Source organism: Brassica rapa, chromosome A10 (genome assembly GCF_000309985.2).
Source record: "Brassica rapa cultivar Chiifu-401-42 chromosome A10, CAAS_Brap_v3.01, whole genome shotgun sequence".
Lineage (NCBI taxonomy): Eukaryota > Viridiplantae > Streptophyta > Magnoliopsida > Brassicales > Brassicaceae > Brassica > Brassica rapa.
The window spans coordinates 15,334,261-15,361,396 of NC_024804.2; the positions used below are offsets into that span (position 1 = coordinate 15,334,261).

The 27,136-nt window shown below is 37.2% G+C and overlaps 6 protein-coding genes across 6 annotated transcripts; 4 read left to right on the forward strand and 2 right to left on the reverse strand.

Annotated features, from left to right (window-relative positions):
- Positions 1–7,278: 7,278 nt before the first annotated feature.
- LOC117129330 lies at positions 7,279–10,795 on the forward strand. The gene is made up of 3 exons (XM_033282924.1): positions 7,279–7,923; positions 8,089–10,309; positions 10,545–10,795. The coding sequence occupies exons 1-3, from the start codon at positions 7,279–7,281 to the stop codon at positions 10,793–10,795; spliced, it is 3,117 nt and encodes a 1,038-aa protein (XP_033138815.1).
- A 1,013-nt stretch (positions 10,796–11,808) lies between these two features.
- Positions 11,809–14,021, forward strand: LOC103845812 (tubby-like F-box protein 11). The gene is made up of 5 exons (XM_009122701.3): positions 11,809–12,341; positions 12,588–12,675; positions 12,761–12,890; positions 13,067–13,252; positions 13,338–14,021. The coding sequence occupies exons 1-5, from the start codon at positions 12,036–12,038 to the stop codon at positions 13,825–13,827; spliced, it is 1,200 nt and encodes a 399-aa protein (XP_009120949.1). The 5' UTR covers positions 11,809–12,035; the 3' UTR covers positions 13,828–14,021.
- Positions 14,022–16,434: 2,413 nt separating this feature from the next.
- Positions 16,435–18,697, reverse strand: LOC103845813 (inactive beta-amylase 9). Its single transcript, XM_009122702.3, has 3 exons — positions 18,197–18,697; positions 17,538–18,020; positions 16,435–17,456 (listed from the first exon to the last, which is right to left on the reverse strand). The coding sequence occupies exons 1-3, from the start codon at positions 18,446–18,448 to the stop codon at positions 16,578–16,580; spliced, it is 1,614 nt and encodes a 537-aa protein (XP_009120950.1). The 5' UTR covers positions 18,449–18,697; the 3' UTR covers positions 16,435–16,577.
- A 341-nt stretch (positions 18,698–19,038) lies between these two features.
- Positions 19,039–22,061, forward strand: LOC108870186. The gene has a single exon (XM_018655507.2). The coding sequence runs from the start codon at positions 21,770–21,772 to the stop codon at positions 21,932–21,934; it is 165 nt and encodes a 54-aa protein (XP_018511023.1). The 5' UTR covers positions 19,039–21,769; the 3' UTR covers positions 21,935–22,061.
- Positions 22,062–22,217: 156 nt separating this feature from the next.
- LOC103845814 (divinyl chlorophyllide a 8-vinyl-reductase, chloroplastic) lies at positions 22,218–23,676 on the forward strand. The gene has a single exon (XM_009122703.3). The coding sequence runs from the start codon at positions 22,345–22,347 to the stop codon at positions 23,575–23,577; it is 1,233 nt and encodes a 410-aa protein (XP_009120951.1). The 5' UTR covers positions 22,218–22,344; the 3' UTR covers positions 23,578–23,676.
- Positions 23,670–26,430, reverse strand: LOC103845815 (E3 ubiquitin-protein ligase MIEL1). Its single transcript, XM_009122704.3, has 12 exons — positions 25,826–26,430; positions 25,490–25,577; positions 25,348–25,404; positions 25,229–25,261; positions 25,049–25,126; positions 24,909–24,952; positions 24,769–24,809; positions 24,581–24,663; positions 24,387–24,478; positions 24,226–24,295; positions 24,107–24,148; positions 23,670–24,010 (listed from the first exon to the last, which is right to left on the reverse strand). Exons 1-12 carry the CDS (start codon positions 25,873–25,875, stop codon positions 23,885–23,887), a joined length of 804 nt encoding a protein of 267 aa, XP_009120952.1. The 5' UTR covers positions 25,876–26,430; the 3' UTR covers positions 23,670–23,884.
- Positions 26,431–27,136: the final 706 nt, after the last annotated feature.

The window sequence follows — 27,136 nt, forward strand, 5'->3', positions numbered from 1 at the left end:
AGCCTTACTTATTACATGCATTATGTATATGTTAGTATGAGCTATATATACCTTTTACATAACGATATAAATTAAACTATATGTGTGTTATAGTTAGGAGAATCTATGTCTAATTAGGTGGACTTCATTTGTCTGTTTCTGCTGCTGCTTTATTCCTTTTTCCTGTTAAAGCACCTTTTGAAAAAGTTTAAATCATGTTTGGCGGATGTAAAGACCCAACTAGTAATGAGTGTCCAATGAAACTAGATAGTTATAAGAAACCGTTCATATGGTAATGAAAAAAAAAGTAGTGAGAACCTGTATAGATATGTTTACCTATTGTAAAGTTATTTGAAAAGATATTTGTAATATATGTATATGATTCATTCAAATAAAAAAATATTATGCTGGTCAAAAAAAGAGAGGGATATGTTGATTAGATATGGTATATGATATCAAACTATATTAGATAAAACCAAACAATTGAATTATTTAAAATGGGCAAATGGTTAGAACATGCATGTGAGTTCCTCCTAATCCTGCTAAAGTATAAAAGTGTTCATCTCCTGTCTCTCACCTTTAGTTACTTTCTAATTTTCTCAATATTTTGCTATGTTGTCAAATCACAAAAATACTATTATTTTCGTGTATATGAATATATGACTTTATAATTTAAGGATTTGTGCGTGACAGATGGTATGATCACTATAATGTTGCGTTGGTACCCACTATCTTTGTCCTTAGTAGGAGACTAGGAGCAATGTCAAGCTCCAAAGTATATGCATTGATAATCTCTACATGTAATGTCAATAAGCAATGAGTATGCCAAAAAAACACATCTCGTTGAACCGTGATAATCTCTACATGTAATGTCAATAAGCAATGAGTATCTGGATCGCTTGAGCCTCTGACTAGTCCCAGAGGCTAACACTATGACTTTAACCATACGTAGCTGGTTACTACAATTGCTTTTAATCGTAAAATATTTGGTTTTGGAACATTTTTACGTGGATTGGTTTTACTAGTTCATCTCAATCAGTGTGATTAACAAATATATGTCTCAGCCATGACAAAATACATCAATTCACTAACCTAAATTTAAAAATCTCATAAAACTCAACTTTCTGGAGGCTTCACAGTATTGATTCATTACGAACATGGGCGTATAATACACACGTGTTATGTTTCTTGTTGTAAGCTGCAACAAACACCCACGCCCAAGATAACAAACTAAGTTTCAAATCAGCTCTTGTTCGCATGGATCGATATTGAAAAATTTAATTCGAAAGTATTGGTGATGATTGACAAGTGCTTTAGACCATCTCTAAACATACTTCATTTGCTACTTTTTGATTCATCTTAAAGTAAGTTTTTCTCCCAACTTTTTTTTTTTTACTTCAAAATGAAATAATGAACAGTGTTAAATCAAATTTGAAGACATATTGTTTCCATCTTTATTTTTGAAGATGAACTTTTAAAATTGTAATTTGGTTCTTAACTTTTACTTATTTTTATTTTTTACCAAAATAAATTACATACGTTATTATCCAATTAATTTCAAAATTTTGACTGTTATTTTCATCTAATCAGATGCTTATATTGAAAGCATATGAATATTTATTTTTAATAAATTTTAACTCGATTAAAAAGAATCAAAGTTAAATAATCTCATCTCTTACTTCTAAACAGTTCGATTAATCACTCATAGAAAAAACTACATATATGGTGTTTTTTACAAATTAAGATGCTTCTTGTTTGTTTATTCATAATATGTAATAAATTTATTATATGATGATGTTTAATTTATATGAAATAATAATTGTGTTGGATTATTGGAAAATAAAAATAGTTAGGTAAAATAGTAAATATGAAAAACATAAGGTTTTATTAATAATTAATGATAAACTGGAGATGCAATATATTTGGAATATTCTTTTTACAAAAAAAAAAAAAAATGAAACAAATCATTGAAGTGAATATTGCTTGATTTTTTTTTTCATTTTGAAGAAAGTGATATTTTGAAGACAAAAATGAAATCAACTAGTGGAGAGGCTCTTGTTGTAGAATATCTGTGCAGTCAGTTTTACTTAAAGCACATTTTTTTTTCAATCATGCTTTAGAAAGAATTTTTTTTAAAGCTACATAGTTTTCTTTCATTTCTTTTCTTTTTGGCTTGACAAAAAAAATACCTATAGCACTTATGGACTTGACTGAAATGAGTTGTAGCTTTATATATTTTGTTATAGCATTAATATTGCAGATTTTTTGCAGTAGTTTTATATTTTTTGTGTAGAATTTTGATTGTAGATTTAATGAGATTTAGTGATTTACTTTTAAATTTTCTGAAGATAAAATTTAAGTACTTTAGTTTTTCGCTTTCAAAATCTAAAAAGAAGAAAGAAAATAAAATATGTAGCTTTAAAAGGTGTTTTTAAAGCATGATTAGAAGAGCTTTGTGTTTTAGAAAGAAAAAAATTGGTTGTATTCTACATCACTTATAAAACATTTGCTAATCATTACTTGTGTTTTAGTTTTGGGAGATGTTATTCAATCATGTATTTTAATGAAGTTCAAATTAATCTAAATACAATCTATCATTATTCGAATGATGATTCTAAATTCTATGTTAAAATCTATTGTTATTGAATATAGTATTTATAAATCTTATTTAACAGGCTGGTGTTATTTATTAAATTATTTAAATTCAATATTTAATGTCTAGTGTTATTCAATTTTATAGGATTTTTTTTCTAATAATTCTATGTGGAGTCTAATGAATCTATATATATAAAAATATGTTCGCCTCCCTCCTGTAATGCCACGTCATCAAGTCGTGCGTTATGGGAGTGACACGTGTCTCATTTTGTATTTGAGGCCAAAATAAAACAAAAAACTGTCAGGGGTAATTGAACCCAGCACCTCCAGTACTGATAATATCTCTTAGAACCGCTAGGCTAGAGTCACTTTTTATAAATATGTAGCCGCGAAAATACTTATTATCGTGTTGGCTGAAGTCCATGCTTCTTCTGCTTGTGGCCAGGGCCGGCACTGAACTGACGTCAAGATGAAGATCGTGAAGTTAAAAACTTTGCTCCAAACAGTTTTGCAATGTTTTCAACTTTTATAACTTGATGCATATAATATATATCAAAATACATTTGTTGTACACGCTTTTATTAGTTTTGCTTTTAAAAGAAGGTATTTGCAGTTATAAATGTTTTGTGCCAGTGAAGTAATGGTTGAAAAACCTTTGTACATATGTCATTTTAAAATAACACCCAACTTCTATATATAGTCAATACATATGTCCATGTTATATTCTAGACTAAATATTTTCTCTTTTAAAAATATAGAAAACAGTTTTTTTAGTCTACAAGCAAATGTTGTAGAGCAAGTATGCATTATACAAAATAATATATATTTAAAATCCATACGCAAAAATATAAAAGTTGATATATGCCTCTTTCTGACACATGCACACTCTACTATGAATAAGAATTAAAAAAAAAACAGTATTGTCATCAAACTTTATCACAAATCCACATTTGTACATCTATAATTTTGAGTTGGACAATTAGTTAATTTGTTACAATACCAAAGCAAAAATAATCGAAAAACAACTATACCACCGCATACTAATAAGTAACACATAACAGACAGCCAAATCCTTGAATCTTAAAACAAATTTTAACTCGAGCATTTAGTGAATATCAAATTAACTAATATCCCGCCCGTAGGGCGGGCCGATCCTAGTGATTGATATAAAACTTCAAAGGGTACTACAGATATTTTATAATTCACGAACTTAAACTATATTAAAATTTAAAAATTTGTTGGATTGTAAAACATTAATAATTAATTTTAAATTATTAATTGAATAACATCCCTTTAGAAAACTTACAAATAAATAATCAAATATTTTCAAGTCTACGACCAAAATTTTATATCAAAAATTTATACAGATACAACATTAAATCTAAATCAGAATATATAAAGTACACATGATTCCAATAAGCTCACTTTACATATAAGTCGAGTTGGCAAACTAACACATGTTTATTCTGCACAACAAAAATCATGTGCTATATATAGTACTGACCATATCTCGCAAGCCCAAGACCACCCTTTATTTTAAACCCACAAATAAAAATTGGGTTAAGAATCAGACCACAATGAACAAACAAGAAAAAACCTCACAAATCCAGTAAGGGAAAGATGTGGATCGCAAACCTCACATATAAAACTTACTGTTTGCTGTCGATAAGATATGACTAAAGTCTAATGGATAGAAGCAATGATGACGGTGAAACTACACAGAGGCCGTGAACGAGATCATGGTCGGTCGAAAAGGTATGTAAATGGCTATTTACTATTGATATGGCTTTTACATAACTGAAACGGTATATGTTTGAAACATCACACATTATTTTTTGTTTACCGACAGCGGAAAACTTTGTACTGCGATATATATTAACTGAAAATTACATACAAGTTATAAAATACAGTATAAAATAGGCCAAAAATATCTCTAAAATAATATTTGTTTAAAGATATTGAAAATACAATACAATGTGCGGAAATACTGTGGTTGGAACATGACAAGATTATTCGAATGAAGAATCCAGCCATACTTATCTACAACTATGTTGCATCAGAAAGCCTTTTTCTTTTTTTTGTCAACAAAATAGTTAGGTTTGGCTTTAAAAGAAGAAAGGGACAAAACACAAAAGGGAATAGAGCATTAATGTAAGAGTACCTACTTCTGGTTTATTCGAATGAACAAAACCATGACGCTAACCTACGCCACTGCCCACCCAAACTTCGTTTATATAATAAATAAATTAATGATAGTATATGTGCTCTTACGAATGTAATAGTTTTTTTTTGGAGAAACACAAATGTAATAGTTTCATCTCGAGTTACATGTAATAAAAACTTTTTTTTTGAACTGGCTTTCGACATGTAATTAGAACATACTTTCAACTAAGAACGAAAGCACGCATATACTTTCAGAATATAGTAATTATAAATCCATACATGCATGCATGTTAGAAACATACGGTATTATACTAAAAAGTTTCTGTTTTGGCTTTATTTTGTTTAAAGAATGTCTTATTCGTTGGGTAAGACGACGTATATCTTCCATTCAAAAGTCCAGTCTATGAACTAAAAGCCTTCGATTTGTTTTGACTTTTAAAAAAATTTACTTCTTAAAAATACTATTTTGAACGAAACAAAATGATTGTAAATAAAAAGTTTACAAGACTTAAAAGAGAGAGAGATGAGTGAGAAAGAGAATCCCTGGTTCTCCCCCGACCGCCCCTCCGCCTTGATTCCGCCTCCGACCACCGCTGGTAGTCCTCTGCTCCACCCCCCTGACCCACCTGACCCCCCTTTCGCCACCCATTTCCCTTCCCTCCAGCAAACTCTAGCCTCTCCCCCTTTGTCAAAGAAGCAAATTTCCCGAGCTCTTGGGACTGCTTCTCTTCCAAAGGTTGACTGCTCACCTACTACTCCCTTCGCCTCTCCGGCCCAGGACCCCTTCACTACCGAAGCTGTTCCAGTAACTACATCGGATCTAATTCTCCCTGCATCTACAGGAACTACCCATGACCAATTCAAGGGTTTTACTGTTCACATTCCCAAAAATTCTATTCCTCTCCCGTCTAGCTCAACCTCCTCCTCCCGTAATCACCAGAAAACCCCACCCCAAACTAAACGCAAGGAACCCTTAAACTACCTCCCTATTCCCCAACAAAACACCCAATCTAAGTCACCACCACCACAAACCTCTGTCCCTCCTCCTCATAAACCTCAAACTTATGCCCAGAAAGCGAAACCAATTGCTAACAAATCTTTGCAGCGATTGGCCCCTATTACCTACTCTGAAGCGGGAATTCCTCAGGTTACAGTACCGGATGAAGTTTTCCAGCGAGGAGCAGAAATCCACAAAGACTTCATACAAGGACACTTCTTCGCAAAAATGCCTACATACCAAGCCATCCAAAGTGTGCTCAACTTCATGTGGGGGAAAGGTACTAAACTAGACATTCGTACTAACCTGAAGGACCGCTCCATTCTTGTGCGAATCCCTAACGAGTACATAAGATCTAAAGTCCTTGAAAAAAGAATATGGTATGTTGGAACATCTATGTTTCACGTTTCCAAATGGTGCTCTACCAACACAAGTGCTGCTCCTCTGTCTGTGCCTACTTCCATCCCCCTTTGGGCTCATCTCAAAGGTCTTCCCCTGGACCTGCGAAGCCTGGAAGGTCTCAGTTTTGCAGCAGGTCTCATTGGTGAACCCAAAGAAACAGATGAATTTACGAGAAACCTTACTGATCTTGACTTGGCCCATGTGAAGATTGAAGCAGACTTTTCTAAGCCACTGCCAGAATTAATAGAATTGAGAAGAACCAATGGTGAAATTATTCCGGTGGAAGTCACTTACCCTTGGGTTCCTCCGACATGCTCCAACTGCCGGGAACTTGGCCACATCATGAAAGATTGCCTCCACGCAAACCCAACCTGGGTTGAAAAGGAGAAATCCGCACCTACTGTCCCTGAGGTTCCTAAAGATGTAGACAAAAACAACAACTCAAATGATGCAGCAGTTAGCGATAACTCCGGAACTGCTGAGGCAGCAATAAAGACCCTACCTACTGCTACTGAGCCCCCACTTGCTGATCCGGTAGACTTGTCGTTTGAGAAAGACCTCCAAGAAATTCTCTCCCCTTCGCTCCCATCCTCTTCCCACCCTGCAATCTCTCCTGACCCATTCCTCCCCTCCACCTCTATTCTACCTGAACCTTCTGACTCTGTTCCCTTTGTAACCATCTCCTCCAACCCTGACCGCAGAACCATCCCTTTCAAACCAAAATCCTCCCTAAAGAGACCATCCCCCTTATCTCCTCCTGCCCTAACCATTTTCAATCCCTTCACTTTGCTCGATGCCCCCCACAACAAATCCATCAAACTCACTGAAACTTCTGATCCTTCCAACCTCTCAAAATTCCCTTTCTCAGCTTTCTCCCCCTCCCCCACTAAAGTCCCCCCTCCTCCTAACCTTCCATCGTTACCCCTCCCTCTGCTTTTATCTTCTACTGCTGATGAGCTTTCCCTTCCTTCCGAGGAAGCCTCTCATCAATCCCTATGAGTGCTAAAGCATTTTTTTGGAATGTCCGTGGCCTAAATGACCCGGATAAGCACCAACCTGTAAATAATTGGATAGCTAGTCATCAAGTATTTTTTGGAGCTCTCTTGGAGACTCATATCAAAGAAGTGCAATTGAACCATGTAATGTCGAAGGTCTGTAAGGATTGGAGCTTCACCTCAAACCATGCTTCTGATCCAGATGGACGCATTATCATTATTTGGAAAAATCCTGCGGCTGTCTCTATTCTCCACCAATCTAGACAGTCTCTAACCTGCGAGGTCAACATTGCTGGAACCATTAAATTCATATTTACAGCCATCTACGCTGCAAACCTTGCATCAGACCGTGCGGATCTTTGGGTAGATCTTCTTTCTATCCAACAGCTCCATCAGTTAGACATCTGCCCTTGGGTTGTTGGAGGCGACTTCAATCAGATCACCCACTTTGCTGAACATTCTAGCCCAACTGTGAACCATCTTGACCCTCCCATGACTGACTTCCGAAACACTCTAACCCAGCTTGGCCTCTTTGACTTACGCTACCTCGGCCCCCTCTTCACCTGGTCCAACAAATGTCCTACCTACCCTGTAGCCAAGAAACTTGACCGTTTCCTTGTCAACCACCCGTGGATTGCTTCCCACCCTCACAGCCAAGCAAATTTCCTAGCCCCTGAAGTCTCAGATCATAGCCCAGCTATCCTTGACCTTGCTGTGGACCTTCCTAGAGCAGGAACCAAACCCTTCAAGTTCTATAACTTCCTAACCAAACACCCAGATTTCTGCCAATTGGTGGGTCCGGAATGGAATCAAATCGGAGGAGCCGGATTGGATCTTTCTCATCTCTGTTGGAAACTTAAGCAAATAAAAAGAGTGTTAAAAAAAATAAATAGAGATAACTTTTCCAATATTCAAGAGAGAGTGAGAGAAACTAACCTGTTGCTTCAAACTGTGCAGGTGAGAGCTCTAACAGACCCGACCAGTGCCAACTTCCAAGAAGAGAAAACAGTCATGGCAAAGCTAGTCTTCTTACGATCCATAGAGGAGAGCTATTTCCGGCAAAGGTCTCGCATCTGTTGGTTAAAAGAGGGGGATCACAACACTTCTTTCTTCCACCGCCTTACTCAAGTCCGCAACTCCAATAATTCCATCCGCTCATTCTGCCTAGCCAATGGAGACATCATTTCGGACCCTATAGCGATGGGCCAAATCGCTATATCTCACTTCAAAAACATTCTTGCTCCCCCATTCCTTCCTATCACCACTTCTTCCCCGCTCTGGATTCAGAACCTAACTGACTACCGTTGTCCTCAAGAGCTTCACAACTCCTTAACCTCCTTCCCGGTAGCAGAAGATATTACTTCAACTTTATTCAAAATTAACCCCAATAAATCCCCGGGCCCTGATGGACTCACTTCGGGGTTTTTCAAAGCAGCATGGCCAATTGTGGGGGTTGATGTTCTGTCTGGGATCAGCTCTTTCTTCCGCACAGGTCACTTACCACCAGCCTCTAACGCCACCATCCTCTCTCTCCTTCCTAAACACCCGGGTGCCTCTGCCATTGGAGACTATCGACCTATCTCCTGCTGCAACACCATCTACAAACTCATCTCCAAGCTCTTGGTGAAGCGCCTCAAGCCCCTTCTTCCCAACATGATCCTCCCCAACCAGACTGCATTTGTTCAGGGTCGCTTGCTAGTGGAGAACACGGTACTAGCCTCGGAGATAGTCCACGGTTATCACAGAGATAAAGGTCCGAGTAGAATTACCTTGAAGGTGGACATCGCCAAAGCATTTGATACAGTCAACTGGAGATTCATTTTCAACTGCCTTCAGGGAATGGGGTTACCGCAAACTCTTATCCAGTGGATCCAAGTGTGTATCTCTACTCCTAGCTTTATGATTGGCTTCAACGGGACAGTTCAAGGCTACTTCAAAAGCAATAGAGGACTCAGGCAGGGAGATCCTTTATCGCCATACCTATTCGTCATCGCAATGAATTGTCTATCACTTATGCTAGATAAAGCTGCTGAAGAAGGTAAATTTGGCTATCACCATGCTTGTAAAGACACAAAACTAACGCACCTGTGCTTTGCCGACGACCTGCTTATCTTTTGCGACGGCTCTCTCCAGTCTGTTAAGAATGTGCTTGAAGTCCTAGAAGCTTTCAAGCAGGCATCAGGGCTAACGGTAAGCATTACCAAAACATGCTTCTTCACAAGCGGTGTCCACCAGGCTGAAATCGATCACATTGAAGAGGAGTGTGGGCTTTCTAGAGGGATGTTGCCGGTTCGCTACCTGGGCGTCCCTCTCTGCACAAGGAAACTGTCATTAGCTAACTGCGACCCCCTTATTCAACAGGTCAAGAACAAAATTAATAGCTGGACTGCAAAAACACTGTCTTTTGCAGGAAGGTTATTACTGATCAATACAGTGATAGCAGGAATAGCGAATTTCTGGTGCTCAACATTCACAATCCCTAAGAAGTGCATAGAAATCATAAATTCTCTGTGTGGGGCTTACCTTTGGAAAGGATCATCGGAAGGCTCTCACTCTGCAAGAGTATCTTGGGAAACGGTCACACTGTCAAAAGATGAAGGAGGGCTTGGGATCAGGAACTTGGTGTGGTGGAACAAAGCTTGCTCCGTCAAGCTGTTGTGGCTACTCTTCTTCAGAGCGGGTTCCATCTGGGTGGCCTGGTTCATTCAAAATGTTCTCTCAGGTGATTTGAGTAACCTGTGGACACTAAGAGAAAAGCAAACTCATTCCTCATCCACCAAAAAGATTCTAAGGGTAAGAGATTATGTCTATAATTGGATCAAAATTGTACCTGGCAGTGGAAAGAATTGTCGGTTCTGGTCAGATAATTGGAGTCCCTATGGCAACCTGCGACAATACTTTGGTTTGGCGCCTACTACTAGCCTCGGTATAAGAGCATCTGCCACCCTCCATGATCTCTTCCAGCAAGGTAGGTGGCTTCTTCCTCAACCTCGATCAGAAGCCCAACTCAACCTCCACATTCACCTCTCTACTATCACCCTCTCAGAAGTGAATGATGAATACACTTGGTCTCCCCTTGGCTCGCCGCTATCAACTTTCTCAACAGGTCAGGTTTATAATGAGATCAGACCCCATCAACAAAAGGTCCCTTGGCATGCTTCTATCTGGTCATCCAGAGGTATACCTAGACATAACTTTCTCGCCTGGCTCATTACTTTGAATCGCTGCCCCACGAAAGACAGGATGCAAAACTGGGGGATCCCAACAGACCCAGCTTGTATTCTATGTACTAGCGCTTCAGAATCAAGAAACCACATGTTTTTTGAATGTTCCTACTCGTGGAATCTATGGTCGGGTCTGGCAAGAAAAGCAAACTGGACGCCTTCTAGGAATTGGGATACTGGTCTGTGCAGCCTACAGGGATCCTCCCTCCCAAAATTCCATCGATTACTCATCCTCATCGCATGGAAAGCCTCCATATACCTCCTCTGGACTGAACGCAACAACCGTCTCCATCGGCAGCAGTTTCGGTCAACTGCGTCTCTCGAGAGGCAAGCCGACTTGCTCATCAGAAACCGCATCTCAGGCTTCCGAGACGAAAACCCCCGACTCTCCTCCACAATGCTCCAGCTTTGGTTTGATCGATGATCTTCTCTCGGTGTGACTCTCTGTTTTTCTCCGTCACTAACTACCTCTTCATTTTCGGTTCAATTGCAATTCGATTAGGGCTAGGCCCATAGATCCTTTTTGGTTACTATCTTTCTGTATTGGGTTCAAACCCAAAACAATTGCCTTAGAGGCCATTTAGTTTATAAAAGTAAAGCCCTTTCTCAAAAAAAAAAAAAAAATGATTGTAAATAAATAGAAAGGGACCAAATGAAATAGAGAGCATGCCCCATTACTATATATTAAGAGCGATGGTTAGATATTTTTGAGTGGGTCCATATACCTCATATAATGCTCTTTTGTGTAGTCCATGAAGCTTCGCTGGCTTTAAAATATGTAATAACTGAATACAAAACATGTTTACACCCTTTTTCTTAATGGTATTTTACAAGGATAATATTAGATATATAGTTTATAAACTAATATTTTGTTACGAGTTATATGTCATCTGAAGATATTATGTAGTTATTTGAATGTCGACAAAAAAAATGTAGTTGGTTGAATTTACAACGAAAAAAAAACATTTTATAAAAGTTGTCGACATTTTTATTTTCATTATTATTATATCTCCTATTAATAAACCGGAATCTTATCCAAACCACCGATTTCTCAGCCACCATAGGTTTTATCATTTTCTTAACAACCAAAATTGTATTTTTCCTTATGGTAGCATAATATTTAAATGTGTGATAAATAAACTCACGCTTTCTACACTTCTTTTATAAAAAATAGTTTGGAACAGATCAAATTAATAGAACGCATGAATGGTGCTATGTAAAACAAAAGAACAAAAGTACAAAAGTTGTTTATATCAACCTATGAATTTCTGAAGATGATTGATGTTTAATTCGATGTCACAAAATAACACAAAATAAAATAAAAATTTCTCAACAAACGAAATACAAAATTATATATACAGAGTAATTTTTTAGTTGATCTTTTGCTTTTTCTTTTATAAATGTACCCTTTCTCTTTTCGCCAACCATATATAATATTATCTAATTACCAAAAAATAAACAAAATTTATTAGAATCGAAGTAAGTAAAAAAATCCTCAATAATTGTATGAAAATAATCAGCTTGGTGTCTCTCAACAACACCACCACCACTTTCTTCTTCATTCTTCTTCTACCTAAAACCTCTCTCAATCATTCTCTCCTCAATCCCTAAACCCAAAACCACCACAACAGATCAAAGATCAATCCCTTTATATATAAACAACCCAACCCCTAAAGTCGCATGACCTTACGAAGCTTGATCCTTGAGATGCGCTCGAGGTCGCATCGTGTGGTGCACGACCTCGCCTCCGCCGCCGACTCGACTCCCTCCGCCTCATCTGAAGCTAATCGCTGGTCAGACATCCCAGAGGAGCTGTTGAGGGAGATTCTCATCAGGGTCGAGGCTGCCGACGGTGGCGGTTGGCCGTCGCGACGCAGCGTGGTGGCTTGTGCCGGAGTCTGCCGCGGATGGAGGCTGCTTATGAACGAAACCGTCGCTGTCCCTGAGATCTCTTCTAAATTGACTTTCCCCATCTCCCTCAAGCAGGTTCTCTCCTTATTACCAATCACTATCTATGTAGCATCTCTGTTTTGATTGAATTAGTAACAAAGTTTCGATTTTTATTGATGGGTTTTCAAATTCTAGTGAAATTCAGCAAAAGCGTTGACTCTGCGTTTGCGTTTACTCTGAAACGCAGAGGTGGCTCCTAGTTTTATGTGCTGCGTTTGCGTTTGCTTTGTTGGTGTTTGATATAAAGAGTGTTGCTTTGTTTGGTGTGTTTGTTTTTTGTAGCCTGGTCCAAGGGAGTCTCTGGTTCAGTGCTTCATCAAACGTAACCGAGCTACGCAATCATATCATTTGTATCTCGGGTTAACCAACTGTGAGCATCTTTATCTCTTTAACGTGTTCTTAATCCAACAGACAAGAGAGCAAACAAAAGTTATCTTTTTTTTATGTGCTTGCAGCGTTAACTGATGAGGGAAAGTTTCTTCTAGCTGCGAGTAAGTTGAAGCACACCACTTGCACTGATTATATTATCTCTTTGCGTTCTGATGATATGTCGAGGAGAAGCCAAGCTTACGTTGGCAAAGTCAGGTGCGTCTATATATGATCATGTACATTAATCTACTATGAGTTTTATTCGATTATTAGCTTTTTAAACTTCGCTTTGATGGATTAGAAGTGTTTAACATGTTCTAGTAAACTAAAAACAGTTCCGTTAAAGGTGTTTTGCTGGTTTTGATATGTTGCTCTGTCTAAACATGTGGCAGATCAAACTTCCTAGGAACTAAATTCACAGTCTTCGACGGAAACATGCTGCCGTCGTCAACGTCAACTGGACCCGCAAGGCTGAGAAAGAACCGATCTTATAATCCCGCAAAAGCTTCAGCAAAAGTTCCTCTTGGAAGCTTCCCGGTCTCTCATATCACATACGAGTTGAATGTCTTAGGCTCCAGGTAAATGAGTTATCAGATTCTATAATTTTAGCAACTATTAGAAATCTGATTTGTTAAATCTTTTTGTGATGGTGGTATTAATTAGGGGACCAAGGAAGATGCAATGCGTGATGGATACAATACCTACAAGTGCAATGGAGCAACCTCGAGGAGTATCATCTTCAGAGCCATCAGAGTTTCCTTACCTCGGTGGTTCTCGGTCAACTTTTTCCAGGTCTCAATCGAAACCACTACGCAGCAGCAGCAGCGGCTTAAGCCACCTGAAAGAGACACCGTTAGTGCTGAGCAACAAGACACCACGGTGGCATGAGCAGCTACGTTGCTGGTGCTTGAACTTCCACGGCCGCGTCACAGTGGCTTCAGTTAAGAACTTTCAACTAGTGGCTGCGGCAGCTAGCAGCGGTGTTGGCGGTGGCGAGGGGTTGTCACCGGAGAGGCAGAACGAGCGGATAATACTGCAGTTTGGGAAAGTTGGGAAAGATATGTTCACTATGGATTATGGATACCCAATCTCAGCTTTCCAGGCCTTTGCCATTTGCTTGAGCAGCTTTGAGACTAGAATCGCCTGTGAATAATTTATCAACACTATGTTTTGGTTCCTTTTGTAAAAGAGAATCTTCAAGCATTTTGTAAATTGTGAAAAAAAACATGGTCTGATTCTGATGTATTTGATGATGATGTTTTTGTTTGTTCTCCATTACTGCCGGTTCGGATAGTTCGGTTCAACGTAAACTCACTTAATTAACCTGAAATAAAATTTGGTTTGGTATTTGGTTAATTTCAATTTTAAAAATTCTATAGAAGTTTTGATTTTGGCTATCTTTTAATTAATTTTATTTAAATTTTGGATAAGTTCGGTTAGGTTAGTTACTGTGGTTCAAAAATTGGATATTTCGGTTCTGTTTAAGAGTTTTCGTATGGTTTTATTATAATTTATTTTTTTTTAAACTGATTAATTGCCAAAACGAACTGAAACTCGAACTATTTTAGAAAAATTTACCGGATGAAACGAAATTCCTAACCAAACTAACCGGAAATTTTGGTTCGATTTGGCGGATTTCCAGTTATAGATTCAAAGGAAACAAGCGATCTCTGTGTTTAAAGCTTCATGATTCATTTTTATGAAACATTGTTGATACATATAATTTTACAGTAATATGATAAAATATATTTATATAACTGCTAAGACTTTTTTATTTACATTACAAATTTATGAAGCAATTTTTTGATTGACAAATCTCACTAGATCAATAGATCATAGCTCTCTCTCTCTCTCTCTCTCTCTCTCTCTCTCTCTCTCTCTCTCTCTCTCTCTCTCTCTCTCTCTCTCTCTCTCTCTCTCTCTCTCTCTCTCTCTCTCTCTCTCTCAAAACCCTAAACACCAACCACAACAGATCCCAAGAATATAATTCAAGTTTTAACAGGTTCTAATGAGGCAGGCAACTCTCTCTCTTTCAATTATGTTTGTCATTTCGGTTATAACTGACATGACAAGAAAAAATTCAAGTTTCCGACCAGAACACAAAAGAAAAAATAAATGATTTCATTGTTTAGCATCTATGCTCGGATGATCCTGCACATTCACCAATTGTTAAGATTAGTTTAAGAAGCAAAAATAAAATATAAGATATAAACTTACCACTGTTTTCAAACGAGTAATCTTCGAATTAGTGCTGGAGCTGTAAACCAAATGTAAGCTCCATCATTGCCACACTGTAAAACAGTTGTCTGACTTTGCAAAGTAAGAACCAGAATGGTATAGAGAGAGAGAGAGAGAGAGAGAACCAAAAATAACTACTTACCGAATTTATTATCTAATGTCAATCGACACTGTAAAATAATTTCATAAGATAGAGGAGTAGATATATTAACATTTTAGATATAGCAATATGACTTAGATATAAAAAATACATTATGTCAAAACTAGTACAGAATTAAAAAAAATAGCATTAACTACAGTAAAATGACTAAATTACTCCAAACTCTGAGCATTTACCTTAATCTAATCTTTACTAGGTTTAATCTTTACATTATAAATCCTCAGTCTTAATCACTAAACCAAAATCCAATTACAAAAAAAAAACTTTTATTTAATATTATTTTGGTCATTTTTTTTTAAGTTTGGAAGAATAAAATGTTTCAATGTTATTTTAAACTATTTTATTTTTGTTTTGAAAACCATTTTTATGATGTATTTTTGGTAAGAGCATAGATATATTACATTCCATAAACACTGAGCTTTATATTAAAAGTTACATTTGCAAATTTGCATCCATACAATAACCATGGCAGAGCTCTGAACAAAATTTACTCTTTCTCTCTCTCTCTCTCTCGCTCTATCTATCTCTCTCTATCTCTCTCTCTCTTTAATTAAAAAAAATTCACTAGTTATTATCAGATAATCAAAGATTTTAGAGACAAAACTATTTTTTTTGCTGTGAAATGTTTGTTGCTTTTGATTTAGTACCTTTATATTGTTTTGAATGTTAAACTTATATTTTTTTCTGCTGATTTTGATTTTGTTATATTTGCATATGAACTATTATAAATCCAAATCCTCACTTGAAGCCATTTACTCAAGGTACAAAATTATGCATATACAGTAAAACCTCTATAAATTAATAATGTTGGGACTACACCAAAATTATAATTTTTTATTAATTTATAGATATATTAATTTATCGATATACTAATTGAAACAAAAATTCAATTTAGGACTATAAAATTATATTATTTTATAGAGATTTTTTAATGTATATTAATTTATAGAATATTAATTTAAAGAGGTTTTACTTTATAATTTTTCTCGATTTTATCTTATTTAATTTGGTTAATATGGAGATAAACTATTGTGATCATCTTTCCAAAGAATTTATATTTTACACTATGATTTCGGTTGTTTGTTTTCTAATTTAAATTTTGTGTTTGTACTCTTTTGCAGGTTCGCTGATAGTGACGAGAGTACAAAATAGAGCGCTGAAGCATCAACCACTACCGATACTTCGATTACACCTCTGGTTTTCTTCTTCACGCCACCATTATAGAGCTTGAGGTTCATACATTTTATTTATCTTTTCACCCAAGCGATCAATCTGCTTACAATGCTTGGATGATTTTGATTCACGTAATATCAATCTGTTTAAAAAATTCACCAAGAAGCAAGTTGGATGCAGTTTCATGCTTGCTTTTTGTTTTAATAGTATTGATTTTTACGAAGGCATTGTTGGATACATATAATTTTTACAGTAATATGATATTAAAAAAATATAATATATAAATGCTAGGACTTTCTTATTTACGTCATAAATATGAATTTAAATATTCATCAGGCAGTTTGCAAACTAGCTGCACCAGTAGTGCCTGAACCTATGCTCATTGTCTTGGCCTTATCTCCATCTACTGCTTGATCATATGAGGAGAGCTCGAACTGGTTCATGTTCCGAACAAAGACAGTGAAAGCATGGAAATGCTCAGGTGAGAAGAAAACTGCTCCCATTCTCTGGTAAGTAAACAGATCAACTCCAACACTCTCATCCTTCAGATTCTCAACGATCCTCTCAAACCCACCAGGTACCGAGGCTGACGAGTTTTGCCCTGAAACAACCACTCCTTGTTTCTTGCACGATGTCTTGATGTGTGCAAGTAATGACTCGGGGCTGGAGAGAGAGGCCGGTGATTGATGCTCGTCTGATAGATCCATCCCAGGGATAATCATCCTACAAGAGTTCTTTGCAAAGATCTCCGCGATGGCCTCGTACCTGTCATGACCACCAGAGCTGTAGAAACCAGCTGTTAGCTCAGAAGGCTGAGATCTTAGCTTGTTCCATTGGTGCAAGAGAGGTAACTTCCCACATAGAGACACTCCAGTACCCTTAAATGCTGATGAAGCAACAGAGAGGACTCTGTCTGCATGGGAAGTGAGAAGAGACGAGTACCAAGTCAAGAAGAAATCACCATACTGAGACTCCCAAGAGCCACCGTCTGAGAAGAATGAAGTTGAATGAGGCTGTTGATCGTAAGCAGGAGCGTCGTGCGGACCACCAAGTCCCCAAAGAGGGTTTCCTGTGGACTCAGCGTAGTGTTTGAGAGCGGAGAGCATGTGTTTGTCGTAACACTGGAACTCTCCTGCTCCAGAGATGTTAGTCTCGTGTTGATGAGAAGGATACCTTAGCTCACCATCTGGTCCCAAACCTAATGTGATTCCCTGCGAAACAAGTAAGCCAAAAAAACTCAGTAACTAAAACAAGAGTAAACATATTGAGAACCGCAAAGACAAATACAATACCGTGATGGTGTTGCCCATGTAGTCTGAGAAAGCAGACTTGAAGCTCTCACAGAAGTCTCCATAAACCTCCATAGGAGTCTTCCCAGCAAGAACAGGAACATCATCAACCGCAAAGGACAAGCAATCTTTGTACTGTTTACCATATCTGTCTGTAAAATAGATTCCTCCCTCAGCTTCACCGATCTTTGCAACCCAGTCAGGGAGACTTATCTCTGGATTTTTGGAACCATGGAAAGAGAGTGAAGCGTGAAGCTTGAGTCCAACCTTCTTAACAATCTCAGCAACAGCTAAGTAGCCTGACCAATCGTACTTTCCTGGAGCTTCTTTCTCAACAACACCCCAGAAGATTGGTAACTCGATTCCTTCTACGCCGAGTAGCTTCAAAGCTTTGAGGCCAGCGGTGATGGCTTTCAAGTGGTTCACGTTGTTGCAGTCGGATACTGTGTCTAGCGGAAGACCAACGAATAGTTTCACGCTGTCAAGCTACACAACAAAGAAAGAAAAAGGAAATAATGTTTAACATATAATAATGAATCCTTTAAAGATGCAATCTTTTGCTATTGAAATCAAGTTCAAACCGTTGGATTTGAATAAAGTCAGGACCTTTATTGAAATTTGTATGAATTTGAAGAACCAATAGCAGAGAAGGTAGTTATTACCGATCTAGATTTTGGAGTGGGTTTCAGAAAGGGAGCTTGGTCGGAGACGATGGCTTCGCATCTGACAGACCTGGGAGAGGATTGGATCTTGATCTCCTTCCATTTCGAGCTTTGGTGGGTCAAGAAGCTAACTCTGTTTCTCGATTCACCGGAGATAACTTGGGACCCGAATCTGAACCCGAGCTCTCTGTACGTTAATTCTGTTCCGTAGATCTTCTTCGTTTGAGAGTTTCCAATCACTGAAACTTCCATTTTAGACAAAGAGAAGATTGATACCGAATCGAAAAATCGAAGAAGATAAGAAAAGCGAGAAAAAAGGTTGCAACTTTATCCGAACAAAGTAAAATTGATTACGGAAAAAAAAAAGAAACAGAAGTGGTTTGTGGATTGTCTTAAGGATTTTGTGTTTGGTTTATATAAACAGCGATGAGAAGAAAGGTTTGTGGATAAAACCGTGCCCTCCTGGACACTCCACGTGTCGTCATCAGAATCCTCCCATACTTGTAGCCGCTTATAATTTTGAATTTTTTCTGCATTTAATGGGCAAATATTGAGATAGTTAAATGCGTCCACGGAAATTGAATTATTAATGGAAACATGTATATTTTTGTTTGTCAACAGAGAACATATTATGGGTGAAAAGTATTTCTAGTGGTTTATATAGTTCGTTCCATGGAGGGAAAAAAATGAGTGATACATAAGCAATACATCATAATAATGGACTACAATGTTTTAACTTTAAAACAAAAACTCTTCCAAAAGTAGCATCGATAGAGGTATCTCTTTTAGCTGGGATTTCCTTTCTAAATTGGTTTTGTGTTATTTGCTTTGATCCTTCTTAATTATCGTCTGACATGTATAGTGTATTCTATGTCATGTTGGGTTAAGTAACAGTTAGAATATCGAGGCAACTGAATCTTATCCAAATTAACTGTATAAACCTATCATAGCTGGATTCAATGAACTATATCCAGAACCATTCTGGTCGGTGAATATCCAATAATTCATTTGTTTTTTTTCCTGTTTTTATTTGCTAAGATAATTCATTTGTTATTTAAATTTTTTTTAGATGATTGCTTGGGCATAATACTATGATGACTTTGCCTTTGCCTACGTACGAATACAATATATATATATATATATATATATATATATATATATATATATATATATATATATATTTAGCTAAGGAACAATCAATTACGTGCATCATTGGAGAAAAACACAATCATATCATATGCATAGTTATAGAAACATTGACGTTAGGTTAAAAACGAGTAACAGTAAGCAAGTGGATTATAACATTTGTTTTGTACCGAGAAGAGAACGTGGTTATGTGAAAATGCCACGTCAATTCAAGTTGTCAATGACGAGGGTATGACTTTTTTAACGAATATTTTTTCACTCGTTGTGACTTGCTAACGTACGGGCTCAGACAATTTGTCACGTGTTGCACTATCGGAGGTTCAAAATATAGATGCTGACTCAAGTCCATGCAACAATGTTTCCTCAAATTCTGTAGCGTTATCAGCTCTTAACTTTCTATAACTGTTTTTTTTGTTGCTAATAATGTAAATATCATTTTGAAAAATGAACAAAAAGTTTTACAGTGTTGTTAACAAATTGTAGAACTTCGGATAATTGATTCAACGGCGAAAAAGATAAAAACATGGAAGCAAACGATAATTGGTAGTTCTCCAAACTTCAACTTGTAAATATCCACCTAGAAAATTAGCGATAAAAATTATATTTCCGGAAAAGAGACTCGACCAAGGCTAACACAGACAAGATCACTAGGAGGGTGCTAACCGATTGCAAACACATAGGAAGCTGATTCAAATGGCAGCAAAAACGAAGGACCGAGATGGGACTAACGCCAAGACAACACTTTCTATAACTGTAACTTCTACGTATAGTAGTTTTTTATTTTCTTTAGTTTTGCGATGTATAGTTCGTTACTTCGATTCACTATAGTTTAGATGTAGAGTAGAGAGCTTGATTATCGCAGACTTAAAGACGAACTGCTTATTACAATTTTAATATTTCATCCCTTCTAAAAGATTAATGTTTTAGAATTTTCACATTTTTTAATAAAGCATGTATTAAAACTTAGCTATAAATACATAGTTTTTTGTAATTTTATATTTTCTATATTTTTAAACCAATAAGATTTTAAGAAATGTTGTGTTCAAAAAGAAGAAGAAGATTTTAAAAAATGCAATTAATATTTTTAAACTTTTTTTTTTTTTTTTTTTTTTTTTTTTTTTTTGAACATTTAATATTTTTAAACTTCACCATTTATCATTATTAATTGACAAAAATTACATTGAAAATATAAAATATGTATTTTTTTGAAACAAAAGTTTTTTTCTAGAATATGAATAGAGGGAGTAACTCTTTCTCATCGTATGAAAAATGCAAAAAAGAATGTGTCGTGGCCCTTTACGTATCACCATTAGACCTAAACACAGGAAGTTGGCCTTTGGGGACAGATGAAAAGTTTTTGATCTTTGGGGCGTGTTAGGTGGATTATAGGTCTACTCTGAGTTTGAAACATTTGGAACCAAGTATCAATTTCTTCCCACTTGGCACTTGCCACTTGACGATGCGTATACGACTAACCTTTTTCTGAACTTTTGCTTTATAATTATCATAACCAATTTCATCAAAAGTATCTAAAACTGATTTGTTTAATCAATAATTAATGTCCAACTATATATAACACGTTAACTTTTTTAGAAACAAATCTACGTAGGTTTCGTGACGCATCAATTGATTGTTATACTTTCAGTTTGTACTTTTCACTTCTCAATATGTACTTTCAATTTGTAAAGTTATATGCAATCTTTTAAGTATCTTTAGTTGAAAGATCATATGATTTGTACAACATTTCCAATTTATTTCCTGAAGGGCGTGAATCACTGGGTCAAATGGTATTTTAGATATCTCAATCTAAGCCCAAGACTTATATAATCAAGCCCAAGTTTCACAAAGTCGCGCATTCACGGTCGAAATTATTTAAAAGACTAACACGATCATCCTGTTGAACGTCGGAACCTACTTTGATGCTATTTAAACCTTTCTTCACAAATTAAACAATTGTTCCGTCTACCACCGAAACTTGACAATCAGTAGAGTCAATTTAGCCAAGAAAATATAAAATTTGCTTTATAACCAAAAGTGTCAATTTTAAGAAAAAAAATCATAGAACATATATATCGAAGGCCAAGACTTTAATCATCATTTTCAAACATTATTACTTGATCAAGTAATTTCATATATTGCAAAACATTAAAAAAACATCATGTTGTAATATACATTGACAAGAGGATTACACACATTAAGTCTACGGACCATCAAAATAAGTAAACATATTAAAACATAGGTTTATACATATTTAATACACGAGGTTGGCATAAACAAGTCCAACAAAAACCATTTTAAAAAGCATACTACCAATCAAAAACTCATTAAAGACAGACCCTTCTCATCTAACAATTCATCTACTATCCTCTCCATTCTCAATTCATCATCTCACCTTCCTTAGACTAATCATCGGACACAAGAAGAAGAATGGGTGGGATGTGCATGTCTGCGGCTTGTAGTGGTGGGGGTGACGACAATAGTTCGAGTTTACTAACACATCTCCTCATCATGCTAGTCGTCTGTCTCTCTCTCATGGCCGTCTGCACCTCTAACGAACGCCGTACTGCCGTTCGCGTTGTCCGGTGCCGTTGACCAACCTTCAACAAGTATACCATCTATATATCAGATCACAAGCACAAAAAAGATTTCTTCTTTTATACATACATGTATGTTTGGTTCTTGACTACTGATCACTAATGAATAAGTTGTTTTGGTTCTTGATTATCAATGAATGTTTTAACTTCTCTTCTTTTATCAAAATTACTGGATCAGAAATTCAACCATAGAACAAACTATTGGGGTTAAATTAAGAAGAAAGTAAAATATAAGGGCTTTTTTGAAAATTAACTTGTTTATGTGTTTGAGGATGAATAATAAGATCAAAGGAGAGTTATCCAGTGGATACATACAACCAATGGCTCTCACATCGTCTCTCTGAATAACTTTCCTTCACTTTCTCGCACTTTCTCATTTCCCCCAGCATTGCACAGAACCTCTAAAGGATGTCACTTTCTTCTCCCTTCAACGTCTTCGCTTCCTGTTCCTACACACCCAAACCCAAAACCTTCCTCAGAGACTCCAAACTCCTCTCACGACCTCAGCAATTAAACTCATTCCCTCTCGCTTCCACCTTCCAAACCAATGAACCCTCAAAGAATCTCAGACTCAAACCAGTTTCATCTCTTGAAACCGCTCCGACATCGTCTTCTTCCACCTTCAGGAACAAAAGCCCCAGCGAGATAAACATTCTAGTCGTCGGCTCCACCGGGTACATAGGCAGATTCGTGGTTCAAGAGCTCGTCAAAAGAGGCTTCAACGTGATCGCAGTTGCAAGAGAGAAGAGCGGCGTCAGAGGCAAAAACGACAAGGAAGCGACTTTAAAACAGCTCCAAGGCGCTAACGTCTGTTTCTCCGACGTCACCGATCTAGCCTCCCTCGAGCAATCCGTGGAGAGTCTCAACCTAGGCATCGACGTCGTCGTCTCCTGCCTCGCCAGCCGCAACGGAGGCATCAAAGACTCGTGGAAGATCGACTACGAAGCTACCAAGAACAGTCTCCTCGCCGGCAAGAAGTTCGGCGCGAAACACTTCGTCCTCCTCTCTGCTATCTGCGTGCAGAAGCCTCTCCTCGAGTTCCAGCGAGCCAAGCTCAAGTTCGAAGCAGAGCTTATGGAGGTTCAAGACTCTACCTTTACGTACAGCATCGTTAGACCGACGGCGTTCTTCAAGAGCTTAGGTGGACAGGTGGACATCGTCAAAGACGGGAAGCCTTACGTGATGTTCGGAGACGGGAAGCTCTGCGCTTGCAAACCCATCAGCGAGGAGGATTTAGCTTCGTTCATAGCGGACTGTGTCTTGGAAGAGAGCAAGATCAATAAGGTGTTACCTATCGGTGGGCCTGGGAAGGCCTTGACGCCTTTGGAGCAAGGGGAGATTTTGTTTAGGATACTTGGGAGAGAGCCTAAGTTCTTGAAAGTTCCTATTGAGATTATGGACTTTGTGATTGGTGTTCTTGATGGGATCGCGAAGGTGTTTCCTAGTGTTGCGGAGGCTGCTGAGTTTGGGAAGATTGGGAGGTACTATGCTGCGGAGAGTATGTTGATTCTTGATCCTGAGACTGGGGAGTATAGTGAGGAGAAGACGCCGAGCTATGGGAAGGATACTCTTGAGGACTTTTTTGAGAAGGTTGTTAGAGAAGGGATGGCTGGTCAAGAGCTTGGTGAGCAGTTCTTTTAGTGTGTTAAGTGTTGTAACTGTTGAGATTATATAATCTGTGAAGTTGAGAGATTATATCACAGGTAATTTTCCTGGATCAAGAATATATATGATACATTATCTTGGCTTTACCTCACACAAATAGAAATGGTAATAAACATAATCATATATAAGAACAACAACAAATAGAATCATGAAGATGACAAATGTGAGTCTTTGCTTTTGTGACCAATAATGATCATACTGATCAACAATCTTTGTTTTTCAACAAGAAGTTCTTGGTTGCTTTTCTGGTGGCGGTAATAAGTGATAAAGATGTTTGGTTTAGTCACTGAGGAAGAACAGGAGGTCCGATGGCTCTGGTGTTGTAAGATCTACAATGTCCACATTTCTGACCGATTATATGAAAGTTTACTTCTGTTGTGTCGTTACAGTCGTTGCACAGTATCCAAACCTGCTCAAATTCCGCATAGTCTTGTCAGTTTAACTTTAAAATGTTCAGGGTTTTGATCGAGCTTCGAGTGATGGAGAAAAAGATAAGTTAATTTACCTTCTTGTCGCGGTAATCTGATGGCATAGAAGTGGCTTCAATCTAAGAAAACCAATGAGTAGATATTGATATGTTTCAGTCTGAGATATGCTTTAGTCAACAATGTATTTTAAACTAACCTCTTCATCCATTCTCTGCCATGTTTTTGACATATCAATCACTGACCTCGAGCAAATCGGACAACAAAATCTACGCAGACAATAACTCACAAGTTCAAGAACTAACACAATCAACCATAAGGTTTTAAATAGTGATGATTAGAATTAAAAGTGTAGATTACTTGTCACGCTTGAGCATCTCATGATAGCATTCAAAGTGCATTGTGTGTCCACATTTCATCACTGTTGTGTCTTTAAGAGAGTCAAAGAGATACTGCAACAGAAACAAAGTATCTTCATTACTCACTAGCACACAATTTGCTAAACCAACCATATGTTTTGATGAAAAGTTAAAAGCCTTAAACAAACATAGTACCTCGTAACAAATGGGGCAGTGATGCCGCATTGAATCCTCAACGCAACGATGGTTGTTGCGCAGGCCAATCGCATAACAAGATCCTGAAAGCAAGAAAGAAACATATAATAACTTCATGAGCCAATCAACACTAGATTGTGTTTTTCTGAAGCAGAAAATGAAAAAAAGTTTGTTGCTTTGAAGTTTACCACACTTCTTGCAATGGAAGAAGTTCTCACGCCCACCAACTCTGCAACACACAAAAACACCACACAGCTTTTAACGAAGCACGCCTTAAGAGCGAGGAACATAAACTATATCGCATTGTATGAAGAAGAAAGATTCTCACCTGCAAATTCCACAGTCATCACAATGGAACTGTTCCTTTGCAGTCTGAAACAGGACAACACATGAGCAAATGACCAGACTCAAATATCGAGAAAGAAAACAGATTCCAAACATATGTACAAAGAAATAAACTTTCTTTACATTGTCATCATAGAACTTGCAGATATCGCAAAAGTATTCTCCCATGTTGACACCACAGTTGGTGCATACTTGAGCTACCTGAATAAAACAAACATTGAAACCAACCCAAAATGTCACACACGAGCTTATACTGATAAGCGTGTGATCATCATTAACTCATAAGAATGACGAGAGAGTTACCGGCTGCTCTGTATCGCAAACAGAGCAAATCACCTGGAAAAAAAAAAAACACAAAATCAGAAAAAAAAAACACGAACTTGCTGAGATCACATAATTCAATTCAGAGGATGTTGTCGTACTTGTTTAACATCTTGACGAACAAGCTCGTGACGGTCATAGATATTGCGCAATGTGCTCTGTACACCCAAATAGATTAGGACATATCAGGGAAAGTAATTTAAAACTGTAATAATAAAGATGGGTGCGGACTGAGAATATTACAGTGCTCTCGTTGTGACAATGACGACAAGAGAAGACTTCGTTGCAACATGGAGCTCTGATTTGGCATCTCCTATTGTAATGGTCGCACCTATATTACACATTGGAATCAGAAACGATCTACATGGATCAGATACGGTTTCATGGATCGAGACAGATCTACTATGGTTTCGAGCAGACAAACAAAAAGACGAAGCGATTGGGTTCAGATACTAGAAACTAACGAATACCCATGAATCAGATGTGGAAAAAGGTATAAACTTTATGATTTAGAGCTTGAGGACCAACGAGACACGACCCACAAAGACACAAACATGGAAACAGAGGAGATGTTTTTACCCGAAAGCCATTACGCCAAAATGAAGACGATCATTGGGTGAGGCTTCCATGAGAACAGGAGGAGACAAAGCTGATAGAGAGAGAAAGAGATAGAGATAGATAGCTAAAAGGTAGGTGTAACTCTTTCTCTCTCTATTTGTCTATCTATATATTATGCGAAGAACAAGTGGATTTGGATTGGATTGGGAATGAATGGGCTTTTGAATCCGATGGTTTTATCGGAATCGCAAGGCCAGGAATGAATAACAGACCCCACCACGGTCTTGTTTTTATCGAAGAAGGTGAACACAAAGTTCTTCAATCTTCCTATTTTTTCAGAGAGAAAGAAATAAAGCCTTTGGATCTTTTCGCTTTATCTTCTCTCTCTCTCCTTGTGAATCTTGTTATAAGCCTGGTGGCTTTAAAGACGAGAATGATTTAATGGAGAGAGAGATAAGGTGGAGAAGGTGGTGAAGGAGATGGATGACGTGGATCCAACCGCAACAGAGAGCGCGCCGATTTATTGACCAATCATATTTCTAGATCGGTTATGTAACAGACAATTTCTATTTATTTCCCGGTGCTTTTCTAATATAAAAATAAATGTTTTTTTTCTTTGTAAATTGTGTAATATTAGCAGAATGATAGTTAATGACTTATTTGTTTATCAATTGGAGTTTTTGGAAGGCTAAAGGTGGTGATTACAATTTCTATATATGTTTCCAAAAAATAATTTTATTTAATATCCAATTTGTATAATATTTTAGCAAATATTAATAAGATTATAAAAATACAGTAATAAGACACCTGATACTTATTCATAGATAAAGGTAGGTTACAATTTTTTTAGGCATTTGCGAATACAAAAGAGTATGATTGATCAATTTTTAGGCAGTGGCGAGAGTTGCATTTTGCAATAAAAAAAAGGGTCAAGTGTTCGTTGCTTGAGTCAGTTACATTGCCCCCACCAAGCCCATTGGACCACGTGATGGTACCACGAGCTTGTCCATCTTAATATATCACTATTTCTATAAACGGAAATAACATATAGAGATGAAAAATACTAAAATTTACTCGAATTGGGGGGGGGATTTCTAAATCAACACCTTTTGATATGCTTCATTTCAAAATTACACATAAATTAATTGCATTTTAATAAATTCATGTCTAGTGTGTTTCGAGCTTTATACCGGAGAAAAACAATTTAACAGGATCTCCGGTGTAACAAGATTACAAACAGCTTTAGTTTTAAAATCATGGGCTAAACTTAAAAAGACTATAAATAACGTGGGATGTGGATAATGTTAGTAAAATGCTACAATATATTCGTTT